At 35.2% G+C, this 12,636-nt stretch overlaps 2 protein-coding genes across 2 annotated transcripts; both read left to right on the top strand.

Moving 5' to 3' along the window:
• Window positions 1-3,063: 3,063 nt before the first annotated feature.
• Window positions 3,064-5,553, top strand: MONOS_16329 (uncharacterized protein; the record flags this gene model as incomplete). The annotated part of the gene is made up of 1 exon (XM_067869244.1): window positions 3,064-5,553. One exon carries the CDS (start codon window positions 3,064-3,066, stop codon window positions 5,551-5,553), a length of 2,490 nt encoding a protein of 829 aa, XP_067720227.1.
• Window positions 5,554-6,885: 1,332 nt separating this feature from the next.
• Window positions 6,886-7,322, top strand: MONOS_16328 (uncharacterized protein; the record flags this gene model as incomplete). The annotated part of the gene is made up of 2 exons (XM_067869243.1): window positions 6,886-7,107; window positions 7,161-7,322. The coding sequence occupies 2 exons, from the start codon at window positions 6,886-6,888 to the stop codon at window positions 7,320-7,322; spliced, it is 384 nt and encodes a 127-aa protein (XP_067720226.1).
• Between the last annotated feature and the right edge of the window lie 5,314 nt (window positions 7,323-12,636).

Below are 12,636 nucleotides of genomic sequence, written 5' to 3'. Positions count from 1 at the left end.
CTCATTTGAAGAAAATGCAGACATTGCAAACAGATTCGAATTTCATAAAAGACAACAGCAGCAAGATAAGGAAGATTTATTTTATGTTGAACATGAGAATATGATAGCCATCCAAACAACAAATTCTCAAAAACGAAAAAGGTTTTCTTTTCATCAGCCAAGTTAATTTAATATCGTCAATGAAGAAATCGAAGGAGAATGAGAAGAAACCATATAATCTTCAAAAATGCTGCTTGAAATGGATTGTTCCTGTGAATGATGCACAACATGAAAAAAAAGCTGTTCATTGGAATGGAAACAGAAAGACATAAAATAATAATAATTGGTTTTGGATTGATAATTAAAATTCCTCAAAAGAACACACATGCATTCCCTATCGCAAATGCAGAGGATTGTTCAATTACTGATGCTGTCAATCTCCTTTTCCCTTGTTTCCCGGTGCTCCTTTCTTCATCATCCTTTTTTCTCCTTAAATATCCTTCTTTCTATGTTTTCACACATTTTTTTTCAGAAAATAATATCTTTTCATTTTTTCTTTCCAAATTCTGTTCAATTGTGGACATTTATCCTTTTCCCCTCTTATCCAAATGATTTGATATAGAATTTGTTTTTCATCTCCTGTTCAAGTTGAATACAAAAAATATTCAATTCCCATCTGCTGATTGTATCTCGGAATCCAGCTCTCTTCTGATGTTCTCCTCAGAAAAGAAAGGAATGGTCATTTGAATAATTCATCAGATTCCTGGATTCTGAGAAGGCCACAGAAGGAAACATTTTCAAAATAAACAAGAACAATAAAAAATGCAAACATGCAAATATTTTCTTTCGAAAACCAAATTGCTGAATTTCCATTCAAGAAGCTTTTCTAAAAAATCCTCTTTCCAAATTCCATCATCAATTCCCCTACGTCACTGACCTTGTCACTGAGAAAAATAATATTTTCTATCCCGCTGAAAAGGTTATTTTTCTTTTTTCTTATCCGACAAATAAACTTTCACGGAAAAAAGATAATTGAATTATCAAACATACAACAACATTTATTCAATCGCAACTTCTTTTTTTAAAATTTCATCGATCGATTACATGATTTTAAGTTTTTCAACGATTTCTCTTCAGATTTTCAAATTTTTTTTTATGGGAAATTTTAACAACAAAAAAAATTATTCATGAAAGATCAACAGTGCAACGTTTTTATGATCTCATTAAAAAATCACACCTATATCGTTTTATGGTACTTCGATCATTTCATCAGTCTTGAAACCGTTTGAAAACGAACATGTGAGAGCTTTATAAATTTATTGTCCAACAAAGGAGAATTTCAATAAAAAAATCCATTTAGGGTGATTTTTTTATCCGAACATTTTTTTTAATCCGGACAATTTTTTTTTTTTTTTGGCGTTTCTCACCAAATAAAAACTGAAAATAGAAAAAGCATATTGAACCAGGTTTGAATACATATTAAATGATCAGACATAAAAAATTTTTTGTCAATTTTTGTTTTTGATGAAGATCTTTGGAATTTTTAATTTATTTTTGATCATTTGTTTTGTTTATTTTGGACTATCTTTCTTTTTTTGTTTATTATTAACTTTAAGGCTATGAAACACACACAATGAAGTTTTATTATTCCAAATGTTTTATGTTTTTTCCTATTTTTTCAGGAGTTTTTCGCCTTTCATCGTTTTTGATTTTAATAACAAAAAACTGAAAATAATGAGCTTCACAATATTGATCAGACGTTTTTTAGTGATGTGCATGAAAAGATAACTACTTGCAGTAAATATGAACCACGTGTTTTATTTAAAAAATGTTGTTGTTTTAGCAGTACAAATAGATTTATCATTATGATAAAATTGCTCTTTTCGTTCTTGATTTAATAAAATATGACATAATATTTCGATTTGGAAAGAATTTTATTATAATTTGCATAATATTTTGGTATTTTCATTGAAAGAATAAATGACAATTAAAAAAAAAAGAGTTTTTTTTTTATTATCTTCAAAAACTATGAAATGCGAAAACATCGTGAAAAAATAAGAAAAAACATAAAAGATTAGGGGAAAAATATTTCACTTCATGAATTTTCTATTAAAAAAATATGCTCCATTCATTGACTTGAAGAAATCAAAAAACATAATAAAAATATATTCATTTTTTAACATTCGTGAAATGTCACTATTCTTTATGCTTTGATAACAATGATGCCTGTTAAAAGATATGAAAATCAAATTTATTTTGAAATCTGAGTAAGCGATCAAAAGTTATGAGTGAAGCAATTTTTTCATGCTTTGTGCATAAAAAGCTTGAAAGTCCATATTTTCCCCCATTTGAAATTATAAAAGATAATTATGAATGATTTATGGCCCGATAGCTAAAAACTGACAGAAAAAGAGAGTCGGTTAAAAACGAGCAAAACAAATTATCAAAAATAAATTAAAAATTCCAAAGATCTTCATCAAAAACAAAAATTGACAAAAAATTTTTTATGTCTGATCATTTAATATGTATTCAAACCTGGTTCAATATGCTTTTTCTATTTTCAGTTTTTATTTAGTGAGAAACGCCAATAAAAAAAATTGTCCGGATTAAAAAAATTGTCCGGATAAAAAAATCACCCTATAGAAAAATATAATCAATATTCAGTTTCATAAAAAGTTGCCTGTTTTGGAACAAATGGAAGATATTTTTTTTTTCAGAAGTGAAGTTGGGAGCAAAAAAACTTCGGTCCCAGTTTTGAAATATGGTAGTGCCAAATTACTGATCCTGTGTGAATGCGATAGATTTCTAAATTTTTTGAACATTGACTTCAACACATTTTTTGTTTAAAAAAAAAACGTTATTAAACAAACAAACAATATTTCATATAAATGTTTTTTCATTAATTTGACATTTGTAGAATAAAATAAGCTTGCTTTGAATAATTATGTCATATTATTTTTTATATATTCGTTGATAAAAATGTATTTTTCTTTGATAAAGGTTTTAAAAACTTTTTCAACAATCAATTTTAAAGTTATACAAGCATTGATCAAAATAGTGCTTTTTTGAAAAGTGCTTTTAAGAATGTTTTTGGGATTTATTCTTTTCCAAATTTTGGCATCGACTTACGCACAAGAAGAGCCATCTGAATCAATAACAACAGTGTTTGTAAAGCAAAGCGGGAAAGATGAAAACAGCGGATTGGAGATTAGGAAGGAAAAGCCATCATTGATAGATGCATATAATCTGCTGACCAATGACAGCGTATGCAACATGAAAATAGTCTACGATACAAAACCATTGACTGCAAAAGTTGTTGAATTTAGCAATAAACAAAAAATTACAATTGAAGGATGGAAAAGTGATGGAAGTGGAAATGCTGAAGTGGCAATAGATTGTGACATTCATCCAGGAAGTAATCTATTTAATTGCTATTGTGATGTGGAATTCAAATACTTGGCGTTTCACTTCCCAACAACTTTGAGAAATGAAAGCCAAGAGTATTTATCGCTTGATTTGATAAGTGGATCGGGTGCAAAGCTATCAATAAGCAACTGCAGATTTATTCGACCAGAAGTTGAAGGATGTCACACTGATATTTATCTTGTGTACTCATCTGGAGGATCATTAACATTGGACTCAGTTGAGTGCGCGGATGATTCAAATGCATTAACATCGGAGAACGAACTGTTTCGTACCATCGACACTCAAACAGTGATATTGTCAAATATAACTTTGAAGAAAGTTGAGACAAGTGCGTTATCTGTTATTCAGATCACATGTAACAATAAATGTGATGTCACATTGAATGGAAGCAATTTTATTGAATGTGAAGCATTTCGTTACGGATCATTGTATGTTAGCTTCAAAAATGGCGAAAGCACATTTACCGTTGGAGATGAAGGCGTCACCACTTTTTTATCTTGCAGTTGCAAGAATAATCAAGGTTCTGGAGGAATATATCTACGAACGCTTGCAATTGAATCAGCAAGTCAGATTAAATGGCCCGAAGACGGAACGGATCTGATATTTGACAGATGCACAGCTGGAGAAGGCGAGTCAAAAAGGAATATTGGAATATATTTGGAGATGGCTGATGATTCATTATTCGAAGAAATAGCATTTGCAATGAAGAAGAGTTTTGCAGCTAATTACGCACGAAGCAGAAACATGTGGAATGTTGTTGGAATTGTAGAAAATAACTACGAAGAAATTGATTTTGTATCCAAGTATTTAGATCCATTACTGCCTCCATCGCAAGATGCTTCAAAGATTTATGTGAAGTCTGGAGGTACTGGGAATGGTGAAAGCTCAGAAAGACCAATTTTCAGTTTGAAGGAGGCCAACGAATTGTTGGGAATGATCACAAGAGAAGATACATTTAGAATTGCAATATTAAAATCCGACGATCCACTTGAAGCTGAAGTAATTACATTTAGCAAGAGCCGTGGGATAATCATCGAAGGAGTTAGCAGTGACGGAAATGGAAATGTGGAAGCAACTGTTAATTGTGATGTAAGAGGATCATATGATTTATTCACATGTGAAAAAGAGGTGGAATTCAAGTATTTGGCATTCAATTTTCCCACGTCTGAGAACAAATGGGATTCTTTAATTTTTGGAAATGCGAAGTTAACATCACTCACGATCAACAATTGCAGGTTTGTCAGGGTTAGCTCACTATCACCATATGAAATGACAACAAATGATAATGAAGATGATTTCGTTGTAGGCAATCTTGTAAACGTTTGGGGGGGAAAAGTTGCAATGAACACTGTCACATGCACAGATAACAGTAATACAGTTTCGTTTATGTCATCGATGTTTTATTTCAGCGGAACAAGGGAAGTGTCTTTGAATGGAGTGGAGATCAGCAATGTTAAATTTTCAAACAATCCTGCAATTTATATTTCGGATCCAGAAATCGAAGCTGTGAAAATTGCCATTGAGGGATTGAATATCAAAGATTCTTATTCGGAGGAAGGAGATACAGCTGGGTTGTTCATTATTTTGATTTCGAAAGAGTCGAAAGTGGCTATTGGAAGAAACAACAAATGCACATTCAAGTCATGCACAGCGCCAAATGGGGAAGCAGGGGCAATGTCCATAAAAATTCCAAAGGCAGCATCAAATCTTCAACTTCCTTCTGCAAACAATCTTGAGATTGATGGCTCAAACACAGCGAATTCTACAGCAAGATCAATATTCATTGTTGCCCCAGATTTTGATGAGTTCTGCAAACAAGAAGGCTCATTTGAGTTTGCGAATGATTATGACAATTCAACAACTGGGTGGATTGTGGGAGCTAAAGATGAAAAATCTGAACCAGAAGATGTGTATGAGAAGTACGTGAAAGTGAGACAAGATCGAATCGCTGAGCAAAACAGAAAGCAAAAAGAAAAGAAAAGAAGGATGATAATATCCATTGTTGTGCCTATAGTTGTTGTAGTTGTAGTTGTTGCAGTTGTTGTGATTGTGGTTGCAATTGTGATTGTCAAGAAAAAGAAGGCCAAAAGCAACAAAGATGGAGACAACGAGGGAAGCAAAGAACAAGAAATGAGCACCCAGGAGTAGAATTGAGATTTCCAATTCTTTCAGAGCAATTTAACATTATTTTTATTTCATAAAGCATATATTTGTGAATATCATAGAATTTTTCTTATCTTTTCTTCCTCATTAATCGCATTGAAAATGTGATTATTTGTTGAAATGTAATTCGAAGATTTGTTTCATTTCACACACCAATTATAATTCACCATCAACATTTTTTCGTTCAATTCAGTTGATTTTTAATTGTCAACATGCCATTTTAACTTTTTTTGGTATGCTTTAATAACTTATCAAAAGGAACATCTAATAATGTAAAAAATATTTTTTTTTATTGAATTCATTTATTTCGATCAATTTTTCAACAAATAAAATAACATTCAATTCAATGAACATTCCACTTTCATGGAATTCACAACAAAATAACTAACACTTTGATTAAATCACTTCAAGTTTTTGTTATAGATTCCATGATCATCAGATTTGAAAGAACTGGAATATTCCATTCACAGAATGAGAAATCCGTGAATGAACATTACCTGCAGAACTAGAAATATTATTTCCTGTGGATGCAACAAGAAATGGTGGAGATGCAATATTTTTGGAATTCTGCCTGATGATAATAGGAAATTGGATGGCCAAGGGGAATGCAACAATTTCATCAATAACACAAAAAGACATAATGTATGTAATTTATATTGTTCTATTGATTGTGAAGATATTTCCGTCTGTATCCTCTCCAAAGTGCAGGAATATGAGTTATTGTTGAAATGGCCAATCTCCGCTTTGGAAAGCAATACGATGAGAACGGAGCAGATTATTATATAGGCATTGGGAAATAAATGAAGTTACGGAAGATATATGATTTTTATTTGGAACAAGAGGTGAAAACAAATTCAGCTGATACTTTATTGAATGAAGATTTATGGATGGAATTCTGTGAAGGATAAAGTCTGCACAATATTATATAGCATTTGGGGGCGTAATGCAGTAGAACAGTTTTTTGTCAAGGAAAGTGGCTGGCAATATCAAGGGAAGGATATTAATCACATAAAAGGAATGGAAATAAATCAACGAAAAAAAAGGAGAGCCCCAAAATGTCAATTATACTTATAAGACTTTCCTGTTTCTCTGAATGCACAAGGCAGATATGCAAATGGATCTATTCCATTTGGCTTCAATGAATTAGAAATTCGACAAGTTCACCGATTTTGACAAGTGGTTTATTCTGCTTCGATTTGGAGTTGGCAGAGATTGACTGGAAGATAGAGTTTGGATGTTCTTTCGTTTGAGGGTTTTTCGTTTTTGCTCTGTTTCTTGGAAGCTTTTAGAAGCATCGGGTGTTTTGAAGGACCGGTGATGGGAATCAGGCAACAGACAGGCAAGCCGAGTGCGAGAACTGCATTGGAGGTGGCTGCCCTTCCGTTTGTGCTTCTCTGCAACCACTTAGCAACTGCAAGCATCAGCCTTTCTCTTCATTTGTCCTCATCTTCGTCTTTGTCTTCAACATCCGTTATTCAGGACGACCTGCAAATATCATCTGGGGAGCAGTGTTCTTCTGGGCAAGCGGAGCAGCTGGAGGTGCCCTTCCATCAGCTTCATTTTGTCGTGCATCAAATGTGCCTCAATCTCAGAATGTTGTGTGTGCAGAGGATACGAACGCAGGCGAATCACAAGAAAATGCGTGTGGTGGCGGAGTGTGGGTGCACAGACGAAGCATGCACACTCGGCAAAAGAGGCACTGGATCGGGGGTAGCGCTTCATGCCCAGGAACGCACAACGAGGCGAATGTTTAGATGAAGATATATGTGTGTGCACATAACGGAAGAAGCTGGGCAGAGTGGCGGGCTGGTTGAATGGGAACAGGGAAAGGAGAGGCAGGACAGGAAGATGTGGCAGGGCGTTGTGAAAAGAGAGGTTGGGAATGGAGGGGGAGGTGAGAGAGAAGAGAGAAAGAATTTGAGGAATAAAAGAAAAGGAGGAAGGGGAAAAGTGCAGAATGAGGCATGGCTATTTAGATTTTGGGGTGCTTTCTTTTCATCTTATTGAGGGTGCGGCATGGCAAGGTGGGGGAATCTCCTCTTCTGGTGGGGTTGAGGAGAAGGTGGAATTCTTCTGTTAAGAGCGGGAATGCTATCTTTATTGCAGTCTTCTGTGCGCATGTCAGTTGAAGTGGACAGGGCTTGGAGCTAATTGAGATGACAGTGATGACGCCAATGAAAAGAAAAAAGAAAAGATGAAGGAAGAAGGAAGAAGGAAGAAGGAAGAAGGAAGAAGGAAGAAGGAAGAAGGAAGAAGGAACTGGGATGACTATGATGAAATGGATGAAGAAACATTTGCAAATTGTCCGACACGAGGATACATGTCTCAGGAGAGATGTTTGCAGTTTGCACAAGTTGTGAACGCTTTCTATTCTGAAAGAGACTGTGGGAATTCTTCTGAACAACGCATGTTCTGGAGACAGCTGTGTATTGTGCTCTTCATGTGGCAAAAATGGATGCTGCCGCCAAAATTGCTTTATCATCCATCCCTCATGCTTGCCATCTCTGTATTCCTTGTTTCACACGACCGCTTACATAGCTGTTCGCAGATCTTTTCATGCATGATTGTCAGATAATCCGAGAGCCGACCTTCAAACAACTTCCAGCATATTCTGCTTCTCCATTTTCGAAGCGTGCTTTTGCATAGGGAGTTCTGTGGGCAGATGCTGTTTGCAGCTGCACTTCAAGAGAGAAGCATTGGCTACCTTGAAGCACTTGGCTCCTTTGCCTGATTCTTGATCTACCCGAGACAGATTTTCGAAGATGTCTCTCTTCGAAAATCGCGTTCTTCCTCTTTCAAATGGCACATATGCCTTTGTTATTTTGGCATATATTATTATTCGCCTTCTTCGCATATATCAACTTTTTCGCCTTTTCTGTTGTGATCATCTTTTTTACGCTCATGTTTCCTTGTTCTTCATCCATTGCTTTCCAGATGAAGCCAACAAATATGGCGAGTGCCTTCGGGAAGAAAACCTCTTCTGGCGAATAACAACTGAATCCCAATGCTCCTTGATTGAAAGAGCATCTCCTCCCTATCCATTTCTCTTCCTGGTCTTTATTCTTGTTTTTGTTTCTGATTGTGGGTATTTCTTGTTCGGCAGCAAAGATTGGCAAAGAAGAAAAAGAGGAAGAAAGAGGCCATTTGATATTTAAGCAGGTGATGTTTTTTTGTGAGAATCTTTTTCATTGTTTCGATGGAGGATGTGCTGCATGGTGGAATCGACTTGGGAGGGAATTGAAGAGAAGAAAAGAAAAGAAGAGGGGGGATGACAAAGATAATGATTTTTCCTGGTGATCTACCAAGCAAAGCACAGTCTGCTTCTTCTTTGTTTCACCAAGCAAGCATTTGAATGAAAACTTCTTTCCTTCCAATGTTATCCACATTCTTGTTCGAATTATTCTTTCTGAAGAATCCAAACTGAAGAATCCATTCCTGGCTGCAACAAGCAAGTTATTAATATGTCTGTGCTCGTTTTGGCAATGATCGATATTTCTGAGGGGAGCGATCTGGATAAAGTGCCATGACGAGTGTGGTAACTGAAGCATCAGGAGAGTGGAGCAGTCTTTTGCTGTGGGAAGGTCGAATGATCAGATTCAGATGGCACTTGCTGTTTAGTGTTGCAGGCAGAGGAAGAAAATGAAAGAAGAAGAGAAGAAGAGAGGAGGAGGAGGAGGAAGAACATTTTGAGGGAAAGAGGAAGAAATGGGAAAGAAGATTTTGAGAAAATTGTTAATGTTGAGTGGAGATGTGGGGAAAGAAGAGGAAGCCAAAGACAGAAAATGAAATTTCGTGTGAGGAGCGAGGAAAGTGCGAGAAGGAAGAGAAAGACGCATGAGCGTTGCATCCGATGAATTTATGAACAGAGGATTTGAGTTTTCTCGTTTGATCCATTGCAATCTTTTTATTTTATTTTATTTTATTTTATTTTATTTTATTTTATTTTATTTTATTTTATTTTATTTTATTTTATTTTATTTTATTTTATTTTATTTTATTTTATTTTATTTTATTTTATTTTATTTTATTTTATTTTATTTTATTTTATTTTATTTTTTTATTTTATTTTATATTTTTGGTGTGTATGTGAGAAATATTTATTGATTTATATGATTTGGTTTTGGGAGATTTGAATTTTTGAGGGAACATTCAGCACCCATGCCAGCACATGGAGTTGGGAAAAGACAGATCTGGAGATGAGTGTGAAACGATGACAGAAGTGAGAAGTGAAATGAATATGATTGGGGATATTTGAAGGATTAATGAGGCGGATTGAAAAGAAGGGGATGATGAGACAGAAGAGAGAGAAGAGAAATTGATGATATGACCAAAGAAGGAGTCTTACAAGAATTTGAGAAGAAGATGATTTTTATAAGAACGCTGATTGAAAATGATGAAAGGAGAGGAAATGGAGGAAAAAGGAATTTGAAGAGAGAATGTTTTGAGGAGTATTTGAAGAAGAGTGGGAAAAAGGGAAGAGGATGAAAAGTTTGTTGTTGGGATGGGGAAGGACGTTGAGGGAGGGGCATTTGATCTGAGTGGGAGCATTGGGGTGTTGAGGAACATCACATTGAAAGGGTGGAGAAGAGGGGGAGAGATATACTCGGGAAGGCTGTTTGGAGGGAAGGGATATGGAAGGGAGAAGGGTGGAGGTGAAGAAAAAGCGAGTGAAGGAGGAGAAAGAGGAAGGGGAAGGGGAAGAGGAAGAGAAGGAGATGGAGAAGGCATTGAAGGGAGCATTTCGGTGAGTGAATCACGATTCTCTTCTTTTTGCGTCTCATCAGCCCCGTTCCTTTCTTCACCTTCAATACCCCTAATATCCCTCTCTCACCTGACATTTTTCAACATCTCAACAGCAAATGATGCATGTTCACCTTCAACAACAACGTCAACCCAAACATCAAGTTTGATGAACAGTTGCTCATTCTCATCGGTCTGCGATGCATATGATGGAGGGATTGTTCATTCCCTCAACAACCCCTTGGCCTCTTTAACTGCCTCAAACACATCATTCATTGGGTGTTGTCGGACAAGAAATGTTGAATGCATTGGAACTGCAGATAGAAAATTGACTCCGGGGAGACAAAATGAAACATTCAATGGAGCTAATTCATTCATTTGGTGCGAATGGGATGGATCGAAGGCAACAGGAAAAGGCGAGGTATATTCCGATGGCGCTTCGAACGGTGGTGCGATATTCATGTATGGCCAATCGTCCGCAACTGTTTCAGTTTCTCATTGTGCATTCAATGAATGTGTCGCGTATTGGTGTGGCGGAGGTATTAGTTGCTATAATATTAAATCGGTTGAGATTGTGAACAACACCTTCGATTCGTGTACTGCACAAAATTATTTAGGAGGAGGAGTGTTCGTTTATACGATTTCAACATGTGTTCGGATCAGCGGATGTGAATTCCAGAAATGCAAAGCCGTTTATGATGGAGGAGGACTTTTTCTTGAAAATTTTCAGGTTTCGGGAACAGATTGCATTCCGACAGAAAATGGAGAAGGGGAGAGTGCGTGTGTGTTTGACTGCTGTTTCACTTCATGTTCACTTACAAGCACTGGAGGTGGAGGCATGTATTGTAGAACTGTTCCTGTCACATTCAAAATGAGGAGCATTCAGTTTATCTCATGTTCAGCATCTGCATATGGAGGAGGATTTTGGATTAATCCGAATAGAGAAAATGCGCCAAATGACACATTTTATTGTTATTTTCTATTTTTTCACGAATGCAGATGTAGAACAACATCCACACCATATGGTCATGATGTGATGTATTATGATCAAAATAATCTCTATTTATCCCAAAATAATCCGTTCAAGGAATGTTACACCACAAACACAGATGGCCAGAGAGTATGTTATGGATACAACTACTCGAATGCAAATGCTTGGACATTTCAGCACACAGAAAAGAAGGAATGGCTAAAGGATAAGACGATCTATGTTTCTGCGAATGGGAGTGATGGATATGAGCTATGCGGGTCAAATGAATCAAATCCGTGTCTGACGATGAAGAAGGCATTTCAAATGTGTGAGATACAGATAAGCTTGTCAGTCACGCTGATGGAAGGGAATCACACAAGCGAGGCAACAACAATTGATATTGAAGCAAAGAAGATTTCGGTCATTGGGAAAGGGAGGGTGGAGAGTTCGATTGGAACAGGAGCCCTTTCATCATCAGCAGCAGCTGGAGCGCTATTCAGTGTTTCGACAGGTTATCTGGGGATGAGTCACTTGAAGATTGATTGCAGCTCGTAAACAACTCCTCATTCATGAATGTTTAAGTGTTGTCAATGAGGTGTGCCTTTGAGATGTTTGAGAAAAAGAAGAATAAATTAATTTTTTCTTATTCGACACGATGCTCCCTTATGCAACAAGTTATGTTAACAGTCACAAGTATTGAGACATTTTCGGATATTTTTTTGTTTGTTAGTTTGTTTTGAGGAATTATAAACTTCGGTTAATCAATTTTTGTTTGAGAAATCAATGAAAATATGAACACAAAGTTAATTTGATAACAATGTGAAGGCATTATTTTTTGTTTTTTATTGAATCCATTCAGAAAAGAGGGGAAATATCTATTTGATGCCAAAAAATAGAAAACAAATTGTTGAAAAGATGAGTTATTATTTCTGAATGAGAAAAAAATTTTTTTATCTTTTATATTTTTTTATTGGAATAATAGAACATTTACGAATTGTAATTGGAAATAAAAATGCATTTCAATGACAAGTTATATCATATTTAATTGAACAATTTTATTTTTTGTTTTTTGCTGTTTTTGTCAAAGAACTTGGAAAAGAATATTTTTTTGAATTGATAAGAAGTTTGAAATCTGTTCGGCTTGTTCGAGATTATTTTATCAAAAAAATTTTTTTTTGAAAAAAAATTAATCATCCTTTTTTTTTCATATCATATTGATCATCAGATAGTGACATTTCTGAAATTCTTCCTTCATAATTTAAATACAATCATATTATTTGAATCGAGTTTGTGAATCTTCAAGAAAAACAAAAAACACTCAATATTATTTTTAATAATAATTCAGTTGTTGATTAGTG

This window comes from Monocercomonoides exilis (assembly GCF_001643675.1).
Source record: "Monocercomonoides exilis strain PA203 chromosome Unknown scaffold55-566112, whole genome shotgun sequence".
In the NCBI taxonomy this organism is placed as follows: domain Eukaryota; phylum Preaxostyla; order Oxymonadida; family Polymastigidae; genus Monocercomonoides; species Monocercomonoides exilis.
This window is presented reverse-complemented; position numbering and strand designations above follow the sequence as displayed.